This window comes from Manis javanica, chromosome 5 (genome assembly GCF_040802235.1).
Source record: "Manis javanica isolate MJ-LG chromosome 5, MJ_LKY, whole genome shotgun sequence".
NCBI lineage: Eukaryota > Metazoa > Chordata > Mammalia > Pholidota > Manidae > Manis > Manis javanica.
The window spans coordinates 87,740,960-87,767,400 of NC_133160.1; the positions used below are offsets into that span (position 1 = coordinate 87,740,960).

The following is a 26,441-nucleotide window of genomic DNA, read 5'->3' on the forward strand; positions in this document are numbered from 1 at the left end:
TACCACCTGGATCATTTTGAACAATTGACATAATTTTTTACACCTCAGTTTTCTGTAAAATATATATAATCATTTTATTTTATGGTATTCTGGATAGTAAATATATATAATGTATGCAATAAATTAACTGGTTAATCTAATAATCAATAAATGTTGCTCTTATTATCTTCACTTACATAAGCATGAGAGATGAATTTTACAGTTTTCAGTTTCACACATGTGCATTTTATTTCATGGTATGGTTCACTTCATTTTCCTAAATCAAGATGCTGTTTTTATGGTTATTTTTTCATACCTAATATTCCCTTTTACCTATTAGCTGTCATATATAATAAATTAAGAATATTTCCTTTAAGTAAATTACAAAACTAAAGTTAATATTATGAATAGTATATAAATTCCAATATATCTACTGAAGATCTAATTCTGACTAATAGTTACAAAAGAAAAGAGCAATAAGCAAATTAATGAAATATTTGAAAAATTTATTCAAACCAAATTATTTTGAAATACTTATTTTTAATATTAAAATATTTTGGCTCAAGTAATTATCATTCTTTGATGAAGTTATCTTTGAAAATTTTGCATAAATCAAAATATATTTAGAAACACAAATTGACTAATAGTAAAAATGAAACAATTTAAATCATGTGTTTTATTGATAGAAGTGCAAAATATAATTAATGTGGTATATATATTAATTTCTGCCCTGAATAGTAGCCACAATTTGGCAATTAGCCATATTATCCAATTTAAAATGGGAAATTGATTCTCCCAGATATATTCTTACTATTTTACCAAATTAATAAAGCTTGATGTTTGTTTCCATGTTCAGTTTCTAAATTCTGAAAATGTTGCACTCCAAATATTATATGTAAGTGTATGTTTTAGAGCCTGAAATTTTCCTGTAACAATTATATTACACATAGTTACAAAGATAGACACTAGAAGATTTTCTTGATGAAGGATGAATCTAATTTTGGAGGTAACAGGAAGATACAGCCTCCATCAAACTTGATTTATTAACCTTTATGTGAATCTTGAACTTGTCTCTTGACACTTGTAAATGTATATGATGATGATATCCTTCATAGGGGTTCCTCATCTTTGTCAACCTGTAGGTATTATTCATTTTCTCTAAATTTCTTTTAAAAAGTTGAACATACAGAGGTCTTGAGGTACAGCACTCATATTTTTAATCACTTATTACACACCTACAGTTTCATTCAGCAGACATTTATGAATTCTGATAATGTGAGAGGCATAGCACCAAATAATCAATACCTTTCACTTAAACATTATTTCTATTGATCTGGACTTCATCCCTAGTAAGTGGGTGTTCTTATTTCTATTTTTAAAATAATGAAACAGGCTCAAAAAGGTTAAATAAATGACAGAATAGGATTTGAACCTCAGTCTGCCTGATTCTTAAGACTATGCCATATCATTCAAGGCTGCCTCTACACAGGCAAAATCCTTATCAATTTAAGAGAGAGAACTCTGGCCATTGAAACTCCTTTGAAACTCCATCTTAAGGTCCACTAACAAGAAAGCCAACAAAACGGTTTTGTTTGTTTTTGTGTAGGTATATGGCCATTATTGATCCCTTGAAACCCAGACTGTCTGCCACAGCAACCAAGATTGTCATTGGAAGTATCTGGATTCTAGCGTTTCTACTTGCCTTCCCTCAGTGTCTTTACTCCAAAACCAAAGTCATGCCAGGCCGTACTCTTTGCTATGTGCAATGGCCAGAAGGTCCCAAACAACATTTCACGTAAGTTCAATCTCTATTACTATTTTCAATTCAGTTTATTGAACACTTAAGGAACTAGAGGTTGGGAGCAACAGGTAAGCAAATAAGACACATACATTTCCCTCAAGAGCTCACACACTACCTGGGAAAAGAGACACATAAAACTACTATAATACAGTATGACCTGGTCAATACATTTTTTAAGTTACAAAGATTTCTAATTAGAAAAATGTGATAACTTCTATAAGGGATTGCTCTGGAGCGTCTCCTGGAGGAGGCGGTAAGATCCTCGGAGACTCTGAAAGCAATGCACGAGGAAAGCAGGGCTGTTACTGGTGGAGAAATGAGAGAGAAGGGAGGAACTAAAGGCGAAAGGCATTGCTCAGTCTTTAAGAAGCCTGGCTGAAGGGAACCGAAGGGGAGTCCCGGTAGTTCCTGATTGCATTCCTTTTTTTATCATTAAAGAGACTTAAGCACTCTCTGGAAAGGAAATAAGAATGCTATATGGTAGAAGTTGGTATTTCATATTTTGGACCCACCTTAAGAAAAGCAAAAGGGAAAAACAAACCATAATTGTGCAGTTGTTTGCATTTTGTTTCTTATTTTTATCATTTAAGTTCTATTTAATAGCTTCTTATGTAGTAACCTATGTTTCCTTTCAAAATTAACAAATGATCAAATATAATGGTCATCTTTTAAAGCAGCTATTTTATCTATCTAATCTAACGAGTCCAGATTTTTAAAGAAAAATATTAGGAAGTATTTCTTGAAGGAAAAACAGGCAGCAGTTACAAACTGAATACTGTATTCTACCCATTACTAATAAAACTTAGTTATATGACGATAAAATTAATCATCATCATGCAATTAATTTATCGTTGACTAAATCACTTCCCCACCGGGATTAAGTCCATACTGCGCCGTCAGGAAACAGGAAGGCAAGGAGGTTTACGAAAACTAGCATACCAGCTCGTTACTTTAAAGCCTTCCAAAGACTGTGGAAGCTATGCAAAAGTTTATACTAATTCTAACTGGGCTGTTATATTATTGGTTGCTCTCCTGTTCCTCCCTAATGGCATCCTTATAATTTCGACTGAAAGTGATGAAGGCTTAAAATCATAGTCATAAAGCTTATGCATCAAATGCAGCAGGTTCTCTAGTTACGTTTGTTTTTCCTTTGGATAAAAAACAACTTATTTCAAATATGACTGATGTTGCAGGGATATATGTATATATAGAATAGTCTTACATAGAATAAAATGTCAGTTGGTTCATTTATTCTGTCCTCTTTTTCTCTGATGATACACTTAACTGGGTTAACTCAACAGTTACCAACAGAAATTACCAGAGGAAAGGCATTCATCCTGAACCTCGAGGCAAAGGGAAATGTGTAGTTTAAATGAGCACTGCAACTCTGCTATATATTTTGTTATGAAATAAACATTGACAAAGATCAACTGGTAGCATCTGGAAGATTATAGGTGACAAGAGCAGGACATTTTGATGGATTTTTAATGAGGACTTAGACAATATGTGGAAATAATTTTTGGAATTCTTATTTATAATTTAAAATGGAATGAATTCAAAGCCCTGCATATTTCATCCCAAAATGATCTTCAGCATGTGTTTGTCTTGCTTCTTGCAGTTACCATATCATTGTCATTATCCTGGTGTACTGTTTCCCATTGCTCGTCATGGGTATCACATACACCATCGTTGGAATCACTCTCTGGGGAGGAGACATCCCAGGAGATACCTGTGACAAGTATCATGAGCAGCTAAAAGCTAAAAGAAAGGTACTGTGTAATTACCTAGCATTTGTGTAAATTGTGGCACATGAGAGAGGGTAAAAAACTAGTTATGGCATTTTATATATATATATATATAAATAATTTATGGATTCATATATATAATATACTATGATTTGATGCTTGCTCTTACTTTTTTTTGTCTTTTCTCTCTATCAGTTTTTTGTTATGTTCTTTTTGTCTTCTGTAAGCACCGCAATAGTGACTTCCTTAGAGCAGGACTTTTTATTGCCTTTTGCAGAGAAATTATCCTCCATTACTTCACCTGAAATATCTGAAACTTCACTGTAAGTGGAGTCCCAGTTGATTGTATTTCTGCACCTCTAGCTATTTTGTCCTTCATGGGCAGATGCCTCTGATGTACTACATAATCTTCCAGAGCTTCTTTATCCCAAAATGGCATCCCTTTTAGTATGTGCTATAATTTCCTAATATCCATCTGTCTATCCCAGCCCCACTCCTCTCACCACATCTGGCTTCTACATGGTCATCATGCATGTCTAATTAGGAGATGACAGGTGTATTGATACTCTTCTACAACTTATTGGGTGACATGAAAAGCCTATTTTTAGGTGACTCACATTAAATAAGAAAACCTCTAAAAACTATTATATGGACATTTTACTAGGATTAATTTTCATTAAGATTTTGTTCTGACTACCATTATGACTCAATGAGTGAGTTTTTTAATAAATCTGTGGACTTATTAAAAGGAATCTTAGAGTCATCTAATCCATCTTCCTCTCTCCAGCTGATGTGTACCTAATGCAAATCACCAAGGTTTTTCCATGGATAAGAGAGTCACACTGATCATGCCAAGTATTGATTATTCCATTTATGATTCATGTATTTGTGTAGAACTACTACTAACTATATGGACACTTCCCTTTAAAAACACTCAACAATTTTAAAACCACTTACCTAGAAACACTCACTTAATAATGATCAATCAGGTTTTAAAAATCTAATGTAGAAAATTGATTTCATCATAATACTGGCATGCTTTTCCTCTGTTACTAACAAATAATGATAGACAAGATATGTTCAGTGAATATTTTATCATAGGTCTAGTATTAGAAAATAAAAAGCATGATTTTTTCTCATCAATTTAGTCATTTTAACCTGTAATATATATAATTTCATTTTATTTGTCTTTCAAAAAAACTTACTTAAAAATGAAGTTCATAAACAACCAAACTATGCCTTTAGCACCTCAATGAATCCTAAATTAGAATATCAATAACATGGTCATCTTAAATGAACAGTTTCTTTTTCTCCTTTGTAATTTCAGCCCTCAATTTCTAACATCTTTCTCATATTGCAAGATACTCTTTTGGGGGAAATATTTTCTCATAGCTGTGTTTTAGGCATCAGCACATTAAGTAACTCATGTTCTATGTATTTCAAAATAATTTCTGTCTTTCTATTACACACTTCATCTCCTTTCTCTTTGGGTTTAGGCATTTTTTTTCCCTGTTCATTCCTGGGCAAATTAAAATAAGTAGAGTAATTATATTGTAGTTTTTTTTTCTTCAATTTACATATAATATTTTTCTGAGAAGAAATGAACGTTTAATCTGAGATTTCCATTTTATTTTTGAGTTGAGTCCCAGAGGGGAAAAAAACAAGAGAGAATTTTTTTGTCTTTGTCCCTATATAACTGATGAAAATAAGGCATGAATATTTCCTTTTGAGTTCACTAGTCTACAATTTCAGTGTATAAATATTAATTCAAACTAACAATGTGGCCTTTCTGGAATATTTTTCAAAAGTAAGGCATTTAAAAGTTCTAGCCTGTATGTCTCTCAGACTGTGTTCTGGGCTGAAATGACACAAAATGACATTCATGCCATGGATTCCTCATAATAAAGCACCTTGTCCTTGGATATCTTTTACAATCACTTACTGGGATGACCATCAGTATCTTGGAAGTAATTTTTAAATTTCAAAATATAGCTAGCTCCTCTCTTGATTACTTTCTTTTTATCTAACACTAAAATGTTATCTGGTATGGTGTGAAATACAGTTATTTCTAGTAATCACACTATTCTCCTATTTTAATATTACTACTTTGGTCGAAGATATAAATCAGTCCTATCCTGGATGGGAATTTTAATTATATACATTTTGGTAATACACAGTGTATTTGGGAGATTAAATAAGTATTGGTGTAATAATGCAAATTCATCATGACTATTGGGAAAAGCAACTCCATAAATAATTCTGAACCAGCCCCCCAATAATAAATGTAGCAATGTTGATTGAGCCCCCAAACACACATGAACAAAAATAAATAAAAGCTTAAGAAATTTATTCAAATCACTGAGAAGATATTTGCAACTCTTGAGAAGCGTTGCTTCCATTTCTCTTTCTCCCACAATCTTTAGGAATTACACTCAATTTCAGAATTGTGGACTAAATTCTCTGAAGAACAGCCAGTGGAAATAAATTATGTGTCTAAGTTATATAGAATCTACCATGTCTAAAAATTAAACTAATATGAAACTTTCAGATAATTTAGGATTAACCACCCACACTCTATCTTTACATGTCTTGCCTAAGTATATGCCTATATATAGTTTGAAAATAATACCAGTGGTGCTAGCCAGCATCAGGTAAAAAGATGAAATATTAGTCTTGAGAAATAAATGAATACCTCTAGAAAAATTTCCTCATCATGAAAATTAGAGGGTTGAAACTAAAAAGATCAATATTAAACTCTGCAGCTGCAAGCACTTTACTAAGCTCTAAGAGGCAATCTGTAAGACTGACCAATATTTGAGTCACATATATAGAACTAGTCTTTTTTAAAAAAGTTAGCAAGCACATTAATAAACTCTTACATAGTGTATTTTACAAAGTTTCCTTAATTAACAGTAAATATTTGGGGTTTTAACATCCTGCATGTTTTGTACCCATTGGCGTTAGACGATTTAAATATATGTATTGAAATAACATATCTTCAGTGCAACAAAGTGATTAACTTAAGAACTCCTGTGAGTATCCTCAAGTGATAAAATATAAAATATCAATTAATATCACACAATCCCCAAAGCCTTGGCTAAGGTCAGTTCTACTTTTTGGTGGTAATTGGTTAATATTCTTGCCAAAGCTCTCCAGGAAAGGTGTTCTATTCAGTACATTGCTACAATATTCAAGTTGAAATTTTAAATTACAATGTTATAAATTTTTAAGAGAGAGTGTTTTTCTAACATTCTCCTGTTTGCTGCCCTTGTTATATTAGTACTTACATTCCAGTGTCAGAATAACTTAGTATCTACAAAAAGAAATTGATCCTTACCTACTTTATTCTACTTATTGATGGATATGGGATACCTGTTAAAAGCTTTCCTAAAGTATTATGTATGAAAATTATTACTAAAACAATCTACTTAAACTCATAACTATACAACAAAATTTGAAACTTCATCTCTTTATTTAATATACCACATTTTGGAATATGAAAAGTCATATTTTACACACCCAGTGTTCAACTCTTGAGCTGATTTTAAATACATTTGCAGTTTTAAAAATCTCTTCTAGGATGATAGATCTAATCAAAATATAAAATTTCATCATCTCTTGCCTTACTGATATTCTGGAGTAAAATCAAATGCAATATAAGGAAAAAATGAGTAGGTTGCTAACATCTCATATTTAGGATGTTTTAGTAAAAGAAATCAAATATGCTCTTTAATCTTTTTTTCAGTCTTGCCAATATTGTCCTATTCCTATAAGTACCTACAAGTAAGTAAACCAAAGACCTTATATCACAAGCAACTGTAATGTTTATGAGTCAGGATCTTATCCATAACTAAATCCATATGGCTACAATTTGAACTCATTCACTTTGGAAGCTGGGGTTTTCTATCCATCTCTCCCACACAGTTTCTCATAAGTTAAGGCAACTTTCTTGGCAATTTGGGTGAAAAAAAAAGTAGTGCCATTCTCCTATAAATGATAATATCCCCGGCCGTGGCAAAATATATATCCAAAAATATATGTGTTAGCCTTCTGGCATCTTGGAGTAACTTTCTAGAGCATAAATGCCAGCAGGCCAGTGATTAGCAAGATGGGAAGGAAATAAATTATGCTAATTAATAGATATATGAACATAAAACATAATACCTTAAATTATAATTATTAAATTCATCTATAAAGAAATGATGTCTAGATAGAGAATGAAAACAATGAGAAGAATTGTATCAGATCAACTTCAATTCATTCATCAAAGGTTATTTCATTAACTGTTTGGAAATACCATAGACAAAGTTTGCCTGATACCAGGAATAACATTTGCAGTCCTACAACACCCTTTAAATCAGTAAAGAAACATGGACTACTTGCAAATTTATAAATATTGGTTGATTGCCCTACCTCAGTGTGATGTTAGACACATCTCTAACTTTCTTGGGCCCTGTTTACTGAAAATTATGGAGGTCTGAAGAAGGACCTTCAGGAATCAAAATTCCGTGGTTCTAATGCCTAGCATCATCCATTTACATAGCTGGCATTAATTCATGCTGTTATTTCCTTTTTCTCAGGACATCTCCTACCTTCAATTTTCAACCTAAAACTGAACACAGACCTTATGTCTAGACATTTATGCCTGAATCTCATTTTTCTCCTTTTAATTAAATAAGAAATTGTATTTTAGGTAGCTGTAGATTTTATCGAGATTTATAGTCAAGATAAATTACATTAAGGATAAATTCAGTTTCCAGGTGACCTTAAGTTCTAGCTTTTTCTATGCATTAATTTAACAAGAAATATAAATGGTAAATTTCCTGTGAATATATTTAACCAAACTAATGATAGATCAACCACAGGGAGAATAAAAGAGTTATTTTCAGCTTTTCAGATTTAACCTATAAACATTTTACTCTTGGAGAATATCCATTAAAAACAGATGAATCAAGAATTTGATAGCACATTTTCTTCTCTGTGCTCTAATTTTTTCTTAATACTTGTCTTCCTTTAGCTCCCCAGCTACAGCAAATTAACGCAATATGTATATATTTTTCTAAAAGAGAGCAGCTCACTGTGCAATATCGGGAGCGGCAAATGTTGAGAGTAATTGAGAATCTGCTGAAATGATGGCTTTGTGAATAAAGTTGAATTTTCTGTCTAGTTCTTTCCCCATAACCAATTTCTTTATGTACTTCACTTACTTTCTTGCAATTAAAAATAGTTAATATGATTTATATGACTTAGACTTTAAATATTAATACGTTACATAGACATACTATCTTGTACGTAATCCAGTGTGATTTATACTATTTCCATGCTCCTCCCTCACTTCTGCACCTCCGTAACATATTTCCACTCACTTCCACGCATCTTTCCCCAACAATTTGTCATAATAATATTATTCACATTATTAATCATAAAGCCATACATCTCTTAAGATAGTTCCATATTAAAATATATATATATCATTATTCTACTTTCTTTTAAAGATGTGTATTAGCATCCAGATATAAAAAGAACAATTTAGTAATAAATTTTCCTAGGGAATGAAAATCAAGCATGATAAAATATCTTTTTAGTTTCCATCATATATCACAAATTATTTCCCCAATAAAGAAAATATTGTAAGTACTTTTACATGGAAGTTCATGATTATTTAACAACTATTTTTCATTCATATATTTTGAAAAGTTTGTATTTTGGCTGGTGATTCAATGAACACCATTAGAACTTATCTAAAATTATATAAATATTTCAACACATCAGTATATGATGAAAATTTACCTAACTGCATCTTTAGGAACCTCATTGTTTTAAAGGAGAAGAACTGAAATCAAAAAACAAAAAAAAAAAGAACTAAAATCAAAACAAAGTCAAAAGACACCTGGACTTTATGATAGGTATCAATAATATTACCATAAAATTCTTCTAACTGAACCCATGATGCTTAAAGAAAACTAACAGCTATTTGTTCCCTCTTGCTAACTTCTGTCCCAAGTGCAATCAGGACAGCCTCCTACACCTGAGTTTAGCATTGACTGCAAATGCCACTTGCTTTAAACCCTTTGATTTAATCTTCCCCCTGTTCCATATTGGTGGCAGTAGAAAGGAATCATTATGAAAGACTAGAAAAGTATCTATCCGTTTCTTTCTGGTTTGCCAGTAGGACTTGAAAAGTGTTAAGTGTTTATGCCTTTTTGAAAACGTATCACTTTAGGAGGAATTACCTACCTAGAAATAAATTTAATGGAGGTGAAGGCTCTATGTACACTGAAAACTATAGCGTATTGATGAAAATATTGAAGAAGAAACATGTAAATGGAAAGATACTTTGTGTTCATGGATTGAAAGAACTGATAATGTTAAAATGTCCATACTACACAAAGCAATCTATAGATTTAATGCCAGTTCCTATCAAAATTCCAATAAAACTTTTCATAGAAATAGGAAACAATCCTAAAATTTGTATGGAACCACAAAACAAAACAAAACAAAAAACAACAAAAATCTGAATAGTCAAAGTAATCTTGAGAAAGAAAAAAAATCTGGAGGCATCACAGTTCCTGATTTCAAATTACATTATGAGGCTATAGTAATTAAAATAGTACGTATGGTATAGGCACAAAAACACACATTGATCAATGGAATGGAACAGAGAGCCCAGAAATAAACCCATGCATATATTATCAAATAATTCATGACAAAGAATATATATAATATATATATAATAATATATATGGGGATATATATAATATATAATGGGGAAAGAACAGTCTCTTCAATAAATGGTATTGGGAAAACTGGGCAGCCACATACAAAACATTGAAACTGGACCACTGTCTTACAATTCTCAGTGCTTCAGGACAAACACACACACACACACACACACACACACACACACACACACACAAGAATAGCACCAATAATTGTAGACATTATAAAAGTATTCTCTATATGGATAGATTAGATTGACTCAAACTCTTCCAGTGGCTTTATAATGTGTTTGTTTCTAAAACCGAGGGCCATCTGAAGTTTATTTATGTAAGTTATAGGATCAGATTTCTAGATACTAGAGTATTATTTTCTAGATGCTCTCCTGTTGTAACTATCACCACTTATTGAGGAAGCTATCTTTTCCAACACTAACTTAAAATGTCACAATTATCATATTGCAAATTTTCAAATGTATTTCAGATTCAGTTGACTTTCTATTCTGTTCCACCTGGCTGTTAATATATTATCACTACACTAGTTAAATTCATGAAAATTTATAATGTATTTTAGGGTACTCTCCACCCCTATTTTTTTCCAGAGTTTTCTTAGTTATTTTTACTTATGTATTATCATATATAAATTTTCTAAAATCATTTTATCTAAAAATGATTTTGGTTTATGGAATTATATTACATTTAATAACCCTGAGAGAACCGGACAAAAATATTTAGAAAGGGAGATATGGAATGGTTTGATGAATAAATGAATGGCATTTTTTTGTGTTACTCTTAGACAACTGAATGTAGTGACTGGGAACAGACTCTTAGTGTGCCAAGGTCCTGTGGTGACTCTAACATACCTTGGGCAGTATAATTTATCTGAGCCTCAGAGAGGTTGCAGTCCCTATAAAATGAAATGAAAATAATAATAATGCATACTCCTGTGGTTGTTAAGGGATTAAATGAGGCAATATATGTTAAGTACTTCAAAAAGTGCCTAGCACATAAAACTGTTTTCATCTATTATTTTAGAAACTTTGTGAATATCTATGCCAATATTGTGGTGATCAGAAAGCATCATGTGGTAGAAAAGTAAAGAGGTATAAAACTCTTTTCTCTTTAAACGTAATATTGACCTACATTTTATAGTGAGTCATAGTTTGTAATATTTAATTCTCACAATATCTGTGTGAATTTTTGTTTTACAGAAAAATGAAACTGAATCTCAAACTTAGAAAATTAATAAGTAGCACAACTTGGGCTTGAATCCTGGACAAAAGTTTCCAGGGTTGTATTCTTTTAGAGAACTAGTTCAAAAGACCCAGTTTCAGAGGGATGGATACTTTATGTCTCAGTACTATTTGTATTCTACCAGGTACATTCACATATATGTTTGTACTGATCTTCACAATATCTCGAGGAGGCGGGCCTAGTAGAAATTGTTTTCTTCCATTTTAGCAAATCAGGAAACTGTGCTCACTTCGGCAGCACATATACTAAAATTGGAACAATACAGAGAAGATTAGCATGGCCCCTGCACAAGGATGACACGCAAATTCATGAAGCGTTCCATATATTTCTGTGCTCCATCCAGGACAACTGAAAGAAAATAATCTTCTTGTACTTAGGAATCTTTATTCCTGTAAGATATTTTAAGAGTACAACATGATAATTAGGTACATAAACAAACACACACACACAAAATGAAAGGATTCTCCCCATCGAGTTAATTAATATATCCACCACCTCACATTTGGGCACAAACTTTCAGTTATAAGATGAATAAAGACTGAAGATCTAATATATAACATGGTGACTGCAGTAACACTGTATTACATAACTGAAATTTCCTAAGCAAGCAGAGCTCCAAGGTTCTCATTTTTAAAAAAGCAACCGTGTATTCAGGAATATTAACCCAATTAGCAACAAATCAGTTTAAGAATTTGAAGGCAAATATGAGAGGTTTGCTAGCTTCATTTTTCAAGCACCAATTAATAATTTTGCATTAATAAAATATATTAATGTATTTTTTAAAAAATCAGGAAACTGAAGCTCCAGAAAAGTGAAAGGTGCCCAAACTCATACAGCTGCTAATGGTGCAAGTGGAGTTCATTCAGTCCCAGGGAATGTACAGCTATCCTTTCCATTACATCAAACTGCAAAAAATTAGTAACTAACTTTAGCCAATCTCCTGCCAATTAAAATTCCTTGCCCTGGTCATTCCAATATACATCCCAACTTATTCTAGAACAGCGCTGTCCAATAGAAATTTCCGCAATGATGGAAACATTCCATATCTACACTGCCCAATGTGGTAGCCATTAGCCACATATACCTACTGGATGAATGTTTGAAATAGTGTTTTTAATTTATTAAAATATTAAATAAATTTTTAACTTATTTTATTTATGTAACTTTAATTTTAAATAGCCACCTATGGGTAATGACTAACATATTTGTTTAGTCAGTGCTGGTTTAAAAAGGCATAAAAACAATCAACCAAGTAGTTATTACACAACTAGTGTTTACTTTCACTGTCATAATGTAGTAAGAATTGAAGAAAATTAGTATTCTACCATTAAGTTCTTACCAAAGTTAAGATTCATTTACTTTAACATTTTGTTCATAGAATTCTGGTATTTGAAATATTTTTCCTCTATTCTTGATTTTTCTGTGCCATGTGTATTTCAACTGTATTGAACTACATTTATACTTTTGTATATGTACTACACTTATTTTTGCTAAGTTTCTTGAGTCATAAGTAAAGGTTTTCCTTGCAAGAAAAGAGCTATCATGACTTCTTTGCATTTCTAGTATCACACCCAACACACACATACATATCCATGCAACGTTAATGGGGAAAAACATGAGCTGTAGAAGTCAGACAAGATGGTTTGACTCCTAGGCTGTCGATTGCTAGTTCCCTGACTCTTAATCTCTCACCCTCAGTTTTATGACTTATAAAATACTGAAATATTTCTTTTCTTGAGTTTTTTTGATGAGGACTAATCAAGATAATGTATGTATTAAAGTGTCTGGTACCTAATGCTCATTAATATGCAATTCCAGTCTGCACTTCCTTTCATCTATTCGTGACACAAAAATAAACCTAATTATGATCACTAATAAAGAGAATAATGCTTGAGATAGCTCTATAAAAGCAACTAGCATTTATTGTGCTTGCTGTGTGCCTGACACTTGATTTGGGTGCTTTATATAGACTAGCCATATGAATTCTGACAGCCCCATAAGGAAGGCGCTATTTTTACTTTCAGTTGACAGATGAAGAAACAGTCATTCGAAGGGCTAAGTAACTGCCTTGTCTATTGAATGATAGAGTAAGGATTTGAACCTAGAAAATCTCATTCTAGAGACTGTCCTCTTAACTTTGTATTGTACTGGTTTTTTCTGTACTTTGCTCAAGGGGTGGAGCAGGGTGGTGGAGAAGTAAATAAGATAGAGTAATTCTTATCTTTTCTATCAGTTTACTTATCAGTTGTTTAGTTATCAGTTGTATAACTGAATTATTGTATTATTTGTTGGCTTTTATAGGCTAAACTAACCAAAATATATAATATTATTTTTAAGAAAAAATTATTTCCCAGCACCAGCAATCAACTTAAAATTCATTTCCAGCACTAGCTATCAACTTGAAAGTTGATTCTCAGAAAATAACTCTTAGTAAACCAAGAATATATGCAATTACCAAAGTGAGGAGGCATCTATTTCAGATGCAAAAATGTGCACTGAAAACTGACTAAAAACTGTAACTCAGCTCAATGTATAGTATTTCTTTTGTTCTTAGTTTGAGTTTTTTTTTAACATACTAAAGTTCCTTTTAATACATACTGAATAAAGCAATACACAATCCCCCTAACACATTCCTTTTGGTTGCTCTAACACCATAAAGCATACTGATATTAACTAATGGTTTTACTGCAGGTAAAACAATTCCACAATAATTACATTAGCATTGCCAGGTATCAGTAGACAGATATAAACGTAATTGTTTCTTATATTTGGAGAAAATCTAGATCTGTATAGCCAAATGAGCACAACGTTTTGTGCATGCCTGAGGAGGGTGGGGATGAGAAGGGGGTTGGTGAAACTAGGAAGGAGAGTGATGGATAAAATGATACAAAAAAAAAAGAGATGAAGGGTTTTATAATACAGTGGAGAGAGAGCTGGGATTCAGGACAGCTGGGTGCTAGAGCTGGTCTTATATTTCAGCATTATCTTATTTGAATCACCACTTTTCTCTGGGCTCTCTCCTATGTGTAAAATGAGAAGATTGAACTAGATTAACTCTGAATTATCTTCCAACTACAAGTATCCATGATTGAGATTCAGCAAATATTGACTCAGCATCGAATGTGTTGTTCCAGGCACTGTGCCCAAGTGATTTTATTTAAACCTTATGAAATCTTATAAAAGTGATATATTTCAGGTCAGAAATACTAGTGGGCTAAGCTTACAGGAAATTTTCTGATGGGTTCTGTGCAGATGATTGTGGTTAGAGCCAAAGTTTTCCCCCATACTTCAGACCTCCACACCAGTGACCAATGTCACCCATGTTATATTGTGCCTGCAAGTGATGATGCACCATGTGTGGTAGGGATGGAAAGACCCACGTGAAGATTGATTCAGCATAGAGCTCCCTCTACTCAAAAATAAAATGTATTCTTCTAATATCTAGACTTCAATCCCTACATCTCTCTCTCTCTCCAGTCTCAGCCATTCCTTCACCCCCTTGTTCTCTTGCCCCCAACTCTGTTTAGTTGGGGGAAAGAAAATATACGTGCTTTGATATATGTTTAAGCAAGTATTTCATAGGAATAGTAGAGGGACAGAAAATAGGATGGAAAATCACTGGAAACATTAATACTCAATTAATATACTCAATCAATGTATACTTATCAGGCAATGTCATGTTGTTTATATTTAGTAGTTGTGCGTCTGTTACTTATGTGTGTGTATATGTATGCATATAAAATATACACATCTTTATATGCACAGCAGCAGTGCACTAGACGCTGAGGCAGAGAATCAGTAAAGGGAGTCCAAAACTAGCTCAGAATCTATGATGAAAAGATTTCCCAGTTCTATAACCTTTATGACACACAATGTATACATTATTTTACATTCACAATAATGCTCTGGGATAGATAGGAAAGGTTTTACCTTGCTTTGGTGATACATAAGCAGGACAGTTGAAGCTAGAAAAGTTAGAGGTGAAAAAAAAAGAATCAATGTGAAAAACTTTAAAAATAATCATCAGAAATTTGGTGACTGATTAGATCTGAAGACCGAGGAAAAGGAAATGAAAAAAATTCTATTTAAAGATTCAACTGCTGAGAAAATTAGGACACTATTGATAAAATGGAGGCTGTGGGAAAATCCAGCAATTTGGGGTGAAGAAGATGAATTCACTGTAGGTGGAATTGGTCTGTACTCCACTGGATGTATGTTCCAGCAGAGAGAACAATCACTTATGCTGGTGAAGATGACAACTGATGTTATTCCTGCAGGAAATGTTTTACACTTAGTGTAATCTATGACAGCAAGTTTATGTCAACCTACTCTGTATTCTGATTAGAAATTTTCATAAGAACATTCGATCAAACCCTCCAAATGACACAAAAATTGTAAATATAGGTGCACCACCTGCTGGGTATCAGGAGCACACATCTTCTGCTCCCTCTTCAGTTCCTTCCTCCTGAACTTCCTGAAGCCCAAGTCAGAGGAGCAGAGAAAAATCCTTCCGCCAATACTGCCATCTGTTTATATTTACTTCATTATTTCTCCTTTTATTATTTCTAGTTTAGACAAAATAAGATTTTCAACCAGTACAGAAAAAGCCATTGATAGCATTGTTCCTCTTCACTAGAGATTACCAGTTAATAACAGTTAATAAAATACCCTTTGAAAAAGATGAGTTGCTAAGTCATGCAGTTCATGCAGCTACTGTGCTCTCAAAAGGAAGAGAGTGAATACCACCTGTCTTCTATTCCTATTTAATTCTATCCCATAATCACTCAGCCTGTGTTAATAATAATGTATAGGTTTTGAGCTTCTGATGTATTGTCAGCAGAAAACGCCGTTGCTGCTGTTAACACAGCATGGTGATCAACTGATTGGCACTGGCTAGATTCTATTTCAAAAGACCTTATTTATTGAAAGCAGAGCTAACTTAGGGAAATCTGTGATCAAAACTAGAGCAGATACAACTAACCTAAGCCCTAAGAAAATGAGCTCAAGAAACCACCTGGCTATTTTTTATGAGTTAACTGAAGATAAAAACCATCGCATTTAAATTCACAGTAAATAAGCCACCATGGACCTCTGTTATTATAGATATTTTGGAACAAGTGGTCATTGCGATTATAAAAATCTGTATATGATTTCCTTCAGATGCTCAATGTTTCTTGAATTATTTTTCACTATACTAAGACCATATGCCTAAGCACTGTTAGTCACATTTATTACCTCATTTAGGACCATCACTAATTCAGGTTCTATTGTACTATCTCACTGATGATGTAACCAAGGCTTACAGAGCTTAACCTGCTTAAAACTGTGTCAAGTATGTAGAACAATCTGGTTTGGATTCCATGCTAACACTAAAGTCAAGGAAATAATCCAGTAATACAAAGTGCATTATAGATAATGTCAGTAAAAGAGGTTTAACCAAAGGAGAAATAATTCATAATATCACCATTCTAAGAGCTTTTGACTTTTTCTACAGTATATACTAATACATAAATTTTTTTTTTTCTCATCAGTCTCCAATCTTCTGAAGCATAACAAACAAGTTCTTACATGGTGAACGAAATCTTACATAGTGAATAAATTCTTACATGGTGAACAGTACAAGGGCAGTCATTACAGAAACTTTCGGTTTTGATCACGCATTATGAACTATAAACAATCAGGTCAAATATGAATATTCGTTTGAATTTTATACTTGATTTATATGTGGATCCCACATTTCTCCCTTTATTATTATTATTATTTTTATTTTTATTTTTTTATTTTTTTATTTTTTTATTTTTACTTTTTATTTATTTTATTTTTTTTATTTATTTATTTTTTTGAGAGGGCATCTCTCATATTTATTGATCAAATGGTTGTTAACAACAATAAAATTCAGTATAGGGGGGTCAATGCTCAATGTACAATCATTAATCCATCTCAAGCCTAATTCTCATCAGTATCCAATCTTCTGAAGCATAACAAACAAGTTCTTACATGGTGAATGAATTCTTGCACAGTGAATAAATTCTTACATGGTGAACAGTACAAGGGCATTCATCACAGAAACTTTCGGTTTTGATCATGCATTATGACCTATAAACAATCAGGTCAAATATGAATATTCGTTTGATTTTTGTACTTGATTTATATGTTGATCCCACATTTCTCCTATTATTATTATTATTTTTATTTTTAATAAAATGCTGAAGTGGTAGGTAGATGCAAGATAAAGGTAGAAAACATAGTTTAGTGCTGTAAGAGGGCAAATGTAGATGATCAGATGATCAGGTGTGTGCCTATGGACCAAGTATTAATCCAGGCTAGACAAGGGCACCAAGACATCCACAGATGCAGAAGATTTCTCTCAAAGCAGGGGGGGTGAGGTTCTGAGCCTCACCTCTGTTGATCCCCAAATTCTCACCTGATGGCCCCCCTGCGACTGTGCCTGTCTTAGGTTGTTCCTCCCTTGAGGAATCTTACCCGTCCGTCTCTGGCTAACCAGTCATCTTCCGGGGCCATACAGGGAAATGTAAAGTTGGTAAGTGAAAGAGAAGCCATATTGTTTGCAAAGGATAGCTTTTTACTTCTTTGCAGATTTATGCCCTGTGGCTTCTATGCCCAGCACTTGTCTCGAGGTATCTTTACCACCTGGAGGAATTATGATACTCGGTAAATTCGATATGGGGCACGAATTCTATTTAAGGGTTGTAATTAAGAAGGAAGAAGAAAAGCTATAGATGTAGCATATGAAGGAAACATGGGAGGATTGATTATTTCTTTGACATATCTTCTTGTAGAGTACCTTAAGTATGTATAGGTTTTAAACTACTAACTAATTTGCACACACATATTAACATAATAGAATACGGTGACCTAAACAAAGCAAATCTATAATTACCATCCATCTCCAGTGAAGCCAAGAAAACCATTTAGGCACCCTAGGCATTTGTGAAAATTTATCTATGATATGATGGATATTGTCCAACTGTACTTGAACCATCAGACAAATTAAAGCAGCCCATTTCTGGGATCTGTTCACATCCCATATGTTCTTTTAACCATAGATAGTCTATAGTCATGAGATTTTGGAGTGCTACAACTTGCACCCCTCCCAACTCCTGGTTGAGTTCCAACAGTACAGATCCGGTCAAATTCGTTGTCTCACTGTATGCACATGCCAGCCTAGACATCTCCCTCCTCATTCCTATGGCAAGTCCAGGAGACGGTGGGCTGGATGCAGCCACACCGCAGCATCGTCCGGATCCCTGTGGAGGCTTTTGATGATCCTCCCCCAGCACAAGTCCCCCAGAGAGTGCTGATGCCGGAAGCTCCTCCTCATATCGTATCTTAGTTCATTTTCTGGGTATCCAAGCTAGGCCTTGATCTTCTGCATAGAAACAAACAGACCCTTTGCCCACACTTTGACATGCCCTCTATACCACTGTGCAGAACTCATTGGAGGTCAGCACACAGGAACTGCTTTTTTTTTTTTAATTAAGAGAAAGGAATATTATCAGAAAAGAGTATCTCCATAGCTGATCATCTGACACCCTTTAAGTGATCAACATTAAGGATATTTAAAGCATGCGTTGATCTTTGATTTACCAATAGTTTTATCCTGTTAAGGAGTAATCCCCCTTTTCTTTCTTTCTTTCTTTCTTTTTTTTTTTTTTTTTAATTTTTAATCTACACTTACATGAAGAATACTATGTTTACTATGCTCTTCCCTATATCAGGTCCCCCCTAACAACCACATTACGGTTACTGTCCATCAGCTTAGCAAAATGTTGTAGAGTCCCTACTTGTCCTCTCTGTGTTGTGCAGCCCACCCTCCCCTTTCTCCCTCCCCCCCATGCATGCTAATCTTAATACCCCTCTTCTTCTTCCCCCCTCTTATCCCTCCCTGCCCACCCATCCTCCCCAGTTCCTTTCCCTTTGGTACCTGTTAGTCCATTTTTGGGTTCTGTAATTCCACTGCTGTTTTGTTCCTTCAGTTTTTCCTTTGTTCCTATATTCCTCAGATGAGTGAAATCATTTGGTATTTCTCTTTCTCCGCTTGGCTTATTTCACTGAGCATAATACTCTCCAGCTCCATCCATGTTGCTGCAAATGGTTGGATTTTTCCTCTTCTTATGGCTGAGTAGTATTCCATTGTGTATATGTACCACATCTTCTTTATCCATTCATCTACCGATGGACATTTAGGTTGCTTCCAATTCTTGGCTATTGTAAATAGCGCTGCAATAAACATAGGGGTGCATCTGTCTTTCTCAAACTTGATTGCTGCGTTCTTAGGGTAAATTCCTAGGAGTGGAATTCCTGGGTCAAATGTTAGGTCTGTTTTGAGCATTTTGACACACCTCCATACTGCTTTCCACAATGGTTGAACTAATTTACATTCCCACCAGCAGTGTAGGAGGGTTCCCCTTTCTCCACAGCCTCGCCAACATTTGTTGTTGTTTGTCTTTTGGATGGCAGCTATCCTTACTGGTGTGAGGTGATACCTCATTGTAGTTTTAATTTGCATTTCTCTGATAATTAGTGATGTGGAGCATCTTTTCATGTGTCTGTTGGCCATCTGTATTTCTTTTTTGGAGAACTGTCTGTTCAGTTCCTCTGCCCATTTTTTAATTGGGTTATTTGTTTTTTGTTTGTTGAGGTGTGTGAGCTCTTTATATATTCTGGACGTCAAGCCTTTATCGGATCTGTCATTTTCAAATATATTCTCCCATACTGTAGGGTTCCTTTTTGTTCTATTGATGGTGTCTTTCGCTGTACAGAAGCTTTTCAGCTTAATGTAGTCCCACTTGCTCATTTTTGCTGTTGTTTCCTTGCCCGGGGAGATATGTTCAAGAAGAGGTCATTCATGTTTATGTCTAAGAGGTTTTTGCCTATGTTTTTTTCCAAGAGTTTAATGGTTTCATGACTTACATTCAGGTCTTTGATCCATTTTGAGTTTACCTTTGTATATGGGGTTAGACAATGGTCCAGTTTCATTCTCCTACATGTAGCTGTCCAGTTTTGCCAGCACCATCTGTTGAAGAGACTGTCATTTTGCCATTGTATGTCCATGGCTCCTTTATCAAATATTAATTGACCATATATGTTTGGGTTAATTTCTGGAGTGTCTAATCTGTTCCACTGGTCTGTGGCTCTGTTCTTGTGCCAGTACCAAATTGTCTTGATTACTATGGCTTTGTAGTAGAGCCTGAAGTTGGGGAGTGAGATCCCCCCTACTTTATTCTTCTTTTTCAGGATTGCTTTGGCTATTCTGGGTCTTTGGTGTTTCCATATGAATTTTTGAATTATTTGTTCCAATTCATTGAAGAATGTTTCTGGTAATTTGAGAGGGATTGCATCAAATCTGTATATTGCTTTGGGCAGGATGGCCATTTTGACGATATTAATTCTTCCTAGCCATGAGCATGGGATGAGTTTCCATTTATTAGTGTCCCCTTTAATTTCTCTTAAGAGTGACTTGTAGTTTTCAGAGTATAAGTCTTTCACTTCTTTGGTTAGGTTTATTCCTAGGTATTTTATTCTTTTTGATGCAATGGTGAATGGAATTGTTTTCCTGATTTCTCTTTCTATTGATTCTTTGTTAGAGTATAGGAAAGCTACAGATTTCTGTGTGTTAATTTTGTATCCTGCAACTTTGCTGTATTCCGATATCAGTTCTAGTAGTTTTGGAGTGGAGTCTTTAGGGGTTTTTATGTACAGTATCATATCATCTGCAAATGCTGACAGTTTAACTTCTTCTTTACCAATCTGGATTCCTTGTATTTCTTTGTTTTGTCTGATTGCCGTGGCTAGGACCTCCAGTACTATGTTAAATAACAGTGGGGAGAGTGGGCACCCCTGTCTGGTTCCCGATCTCAGAGGAAATGCTTTCAGCTTCTCGCTGTTTAGTATAATGCTGGCTGTGGGTTTATCATATATGGCCTTTATTATGTTGATGTACTTGCCCTCTATTCCCATTTTGCTGAGAGTTTTTATCATGAATGGATGTTGAATTTTGTCAAATGCTTTTTCAGCATCTATGGAGATGATCATGTGGTTTTTGTCTTTCTTTTTGTTGATGTGGTGGATGATGTTGATGGATTTTCGAATGTTGTACCATCCTTGCATCCCTGGGATGAAACCCACTTGGTCATGGTGTATGATCCTTTTGATATACTGTTGAATTCTGTTTGCTAATATTTTATTGAGTATTTTTGCATCTACATTCATCAGGGATATTGGTCTGTAATTTTCTTTTTTGGTGGGGTCTTTGCCTGGTTTTGGTATTAGGGTGATGTTGTCCTCATAGAATGAGTTTGGGAGTATTCCCTCTTCTTCTATTTTGTGGAACACTTTAAGGAGAATGGGTATTATGTCTTCTCTGTGTGTCTGATAAAATTCCGAGGTAAATCCATCCGGCCCCGGGGTTTTGTTCTTGGGTAGATTTTTGATTACTGTTTCAATTTCTTTGCTTGTAATTGGTTTGTTTAACTTTTGTGTTTCTTCCTTGGTCAGTCTTGGGAGGTTGTATTTTTCTAAGAAGTTGTCCATTTCTTCTAGGTTTTCCAGCTTGTTGGCATATAGGTTTTCATAGTAGTCTTTAATAATTCTTTGTATTTCTGTGGAGTCTGTCGTGATTTTTCCATTCTCATTTCTGATTATGTTGATTTGTGTTGACTCTCTTTTTCTCTTAATAAGTTGGGCTAGAGGCTTATCTATTTTGTTTATTTTCTCAAAGAACCAGCTCTTGGTTTCGTTGATTTTTGCTATTGTTTTATTCTTCTCAATTTTGTTTATTTCTTCTCTGATCTTTATTATGTCCCTCCTTCTGCTGACTTTAGGCCTCATTTGTTCTTCTTTTTCCAGTTTTAATAATTGTGATGTTAGACTATTCATTTGGGATTGTTCTTCCTTCTTCAAGTGTGCCTGGATTGCTATATACTTTCCTCTTAAGACTGCTTTCGCTGCATCCCACAGAAGTTGGGGCTTAGTGTTGTTGTTGTCATTTGTTTCTATATATTCCTTGATCTCTATTTTGATTTGTTCATTGATCCATTGATTATTTAGTAGCATGTTGTTAAGCCTCCATGTGTTTGTGAGCCTTTTTGTTTACTTTGTAGAATTTATTTCTACTTTCATACCTTTGTGGTCTGAATAATTGGTTGGTAGAATTTCAATATTTGGAATTTACTGAGGCTCTTTTTGTGAGCTAGTATGTGGTCTATTCTGGAGAATGTTCCATGTGCACTTGAGAAGAATGTATATCCTGTTGCTTTTGGATGTAGAGTTCTATAGATGTCTATTAGGTCCATCTGTTCTAGTGTGTTGTTCAGTGACTGTGTGTCTTTACTTATTTTCTGCCCGGTGGATCTATCCTTTGGGGTGAGTGGTGTGTTGAAGTCTCCTACAATGAATGCATTGCAGTCTATTTCCTTCTTCAGTTCTGTTAGTATTTGCTTCACATATGCTGGTGCTCCTGTATTGGGTGCATATATATTTAGAATGGTTATATCCTCTTGTTGGACTGAGCCCTTTATCATTATGTAGTATCCTTCTTTATCTCTTGTTACTTTCCTTGTTTTGAAGTCTATTTTGTCTGATATTAGTACTGCAACCCCTGCTTTCTTCTCACTGTTGTTTGCCTGAAATATGTTTTTCCATCCCTTGACTTTTAGTCTATGCTTATCTTTGGGTTTAAGGTGAGTTTCTTGTAAGCAGCATAGAGATGGGTCTTGCTTTTTTATCCATTCTATTACTCTATGTCTTTTGATTGGTGCATTAAGTCCATTTACATTTAGGGTGACTATTGAGAGACATGTACTTATTGCCATTGCAGGCTTTAGATTCATGGTTACCAAAGGTTCAAGGTTAGCTTCTTTAGTATCTTACTGCCTAACTTAGCTCGCTTATTGAGCTGTTATATACACTGTCTGGAGATTCTTTTCTTCTCTCCCTTCTTTTTCCTCCTCCTCCATTCTTCATATGTTGTGTGGTTTGTTCTGTGCTCTTTTTAGGGGTGCTCCCATCTAGAGCAGTCCCTGTAGGATGCCCTGTAGAGGTGGTTTGTGGGAAGCAAATTCCCTCAGCTTTTGCTTGCCTGGGAATTGTTTAATCCCGCCATCATATTTACATGATAGTCGTGCTGGATACAGTATCCTTGGTTCAAGGCCCTTCTGTTTCATTGCATTAAGTATATCATGCCATTCTCTTCTGGCCTGTAGGGTTTCTGTCGAGAAGTCTGATGTTAGCCTGATGGGTTTTCCTTTATAGGTGACCTTTTTCTCTCTAGCTGCCTTTAAAACTCTTTCCTTGTCCTTGATCCTTGCCATTTTAATTACTATGTGTCTTGGTGTTGTCCTCCTTGGATCCTTTCTGTTGGGAGTTCTGTGTAATTCCATGGTCTGTTCGATTATTTCCTCCCCCAGTTTGGGGAAGTTTTCAGCAATTATTTCTTCAAAGAGACTTTCTATCCCTTTTCCTCTTTCTTCCTCTTCTGGTATCCCTATAATACGAATATTATTCCTTTTGTATTGGTCACATATTTCTCTTAGTGTTGTTTCATTCCTGGAGATCCTTTTATCTCTCTCTATATCAGCTTCTATACGTTCCTGTTCTCTGGCTTCTATTCCTTCAATGGCCTCTTGCATCTTATCCACTCTGCTTATAAATCCTTCCAGGGATTGTTTCACTTCTGTGATCTCCTTCCTGACATCTGTGATCTCCTTCCAGACTTCATCCCACTGCTCTTGCATTTTTCTCTGCATCTCATCCCACTGCTCTTGCATTTTTCTCTGCATCTCATCCCATTGCTCTTGCATTTTTCTCTGCATCTCCGTCAGCATGTTCATGACTTTTATTTTGAATTCTTTTTCAGGAGGACTGGTTAGGTCTGTCTCCCTCTCAGGTGTTGTCTCTGTGATCTTTGTCTGCCTGTAGTTTTGCCTTTTCATGGTGATAGAGATAGTTTGCAGATCTGGTACAAGTGACCGCTGGAAGAGCTTCCCTTCTTGTTGGTTTGTGGCCTTCTCCTGGGAGAATAGCGACCTCTAGTGGCTTGTGCTGGGCAGCTGTGCGCAGACAGGGCTTCTGCTTCCTGCCCAGTTGCTTTGGGGTTTATCTCCGCTGTTGCTGTGGGCTTGGCCTGGCTGGGGCTGTTCCTCCAAAATGGTGGAGCCCCGTTGGAGGGGGAGCGGCCGGGAGGCTATTTATCTCCGTAAGGGGCCTCTGTGCTCCCTGCTGGCCAAGGGGTTAGAGTGCCCAGAGATCCCCAGATTCCCTGCCTTTGGTCTAAGTGACCTGTCCTGCCCCTTTAAGACTTCCAAAAAGCAATCTCCAAACCAAAACAACAACAGCAGCAATGAGAGAGGGAACAGAAAGGAAAAAAAAAAAGGAAAAAACACGCGATTTTTTTTTTTTTTTTTTTTTTTTTGTCCTCAGGTGCCGGTCCCAGGCACCCGCTCACTGGTTCTGCTGCCCTGTCTCCCTAGCACCAGGGTCCCTGTCCTTTCAAGGCTTCCAAAAAGCACCCACCCACCGGTCCCGCAGGGAAGGAACGCTCTATATTCTTTGTCCTCAGGCGCTGGTCCCAGGCACCCGCTCACCAGTCCCGCCACCCTGCCTCCCTAGCACTGGGGTCCCTGTCCCTTTAAGGCTTCCAAAAAGCACTCGCCAAAAAGAGAGAAAAAAAGGGGAAAAACGCGCGATTTCCTCCGTCCTCAGGTGCCGGTCTCAGGCACCCGCCCACCAGTCCCACAGGGAAAAACGCGCGATATTCTTTGTCCTCAGGCACCGGTCCCAGGCACCCGCTCACCAGTCCCGCCGCCCTGCCTCCCTAGCACCGGGGTCCCTGTCCCTTTTAGGCTTCCAAAAAGCACTCGCAAAAAAGAGAAAAAAAAAAAAAAGGGGAAAAACGCGCGATTTCCTCTGTCCTCAAGTGCCGGTCTCAGGCACCCGCCCCCCAGTCCCGCAGGGAGAAACGCGGGATATTCTTTGTCCTCAGGCACCGGTCCCAGGCACCTGCTCACCGGTCCCGCCACCCTGCCTCCCTAGCAACGGGGGCCCGTCCCTTTAAGGCTTCCAAAAAGCACTTGCCAAAAAAAATACCGCTCCGGTTTCTTTCCACCCGCCGGGAGCCGGGGGAAGGGGCGCTCGGGTCCCGCCGGGCCGGGGCTTGTATCTTACCCCCTTCGCAAGGCACTGGGTTCTTGCAGGTGTGGATGTGGTCTGGATGTTGTCCTGTGTCCTGTGGTCTCTATTTTAGAAAGATTTTTCTTTGGTATATTTTCATAGCTCTATGTGTTTTTGGGAGGAGATTTCCACTGCTCTACTCACGCCGCCATCCTGGCTCCGCCCCCCTAATACATAAATTTTTTAAAAAATTCCTTTTACAAACCAAATCCCTCTTTTTCTATTGTCCATGTAGCTTATAGTACATCTCACCTCATTCAATAACCTATGAATAATCCATTCATATTGGAGTAAACCATTGCTAGATTTTTTATTTAATTCTGACGTGAGCTTCCACCATTCTACATGGAATCTCTTATCTGGAAACAGTCTGGTCTTTGTTTTTCAATGTGCTATTTTCTTTTTTGTTCATGGGCTTTCATTCAGCTTTCAGTGCAGTTTTTACAATAACAAGAGTGTTAGTGTAAATTTACTTCAATATTTTCCACTTCTTATCTGATAAGGCAAATCACTACAAATACTATTGTCTCTTCCCTCTCCTAAGACTAACATCCATTTCTAAATGTTATCCATGTTCTCTTATTTTACATTGCCTGCCCAGACTCTATTGTAACTTAAATAGATTTAACTAGGCTATATGTGACTACTTGAATCGTTCACTTTTATCAACATAATATTAATAGCCATTTACAATACTTCAGTTTATAATTAAATCTCATTTAAAAATAAGTTTAACTACTCTTAGAGTATTCCATA

The 26,441-nt window shown here is 35.5% G+C and overlaps 1 protein-coding gene and 1 non-coding gene across 2 annotated transcripts in view; both read left to right on the top strand.

Annotated features, from left to right (window-relative positions):
• Positions 1-26,441, top strand: part of TACR3 (tachykinin receptor 3) — a 70,650-nt gene that overhangs the window by 17,951 nt on the left and 26,258 nt on the right. Inside the window, exons 2-3 of the mRNA XM_037020065.2 lie at positions 1,586-1,774; positions 3,399-3,549. Coding sequence (XP_036875960.2) covers positions 1,586-1,774; positions 3,399-3,549 — 340 coding nt within the window. The remainder of the gene's footprint in view (positions 1-1,585; positions 1,775-3,398; positions 3,550-26,441) is intronic.
• On the top strand, positions 11,717-11,823 carry LOC118972734 (U6 spliceosomal RNA). Its single transcript, XR_005061815.1, has one exon. It is a non-coding gene; the product is annotated as a U6 spliceosomal RNA (small nuclear RNA).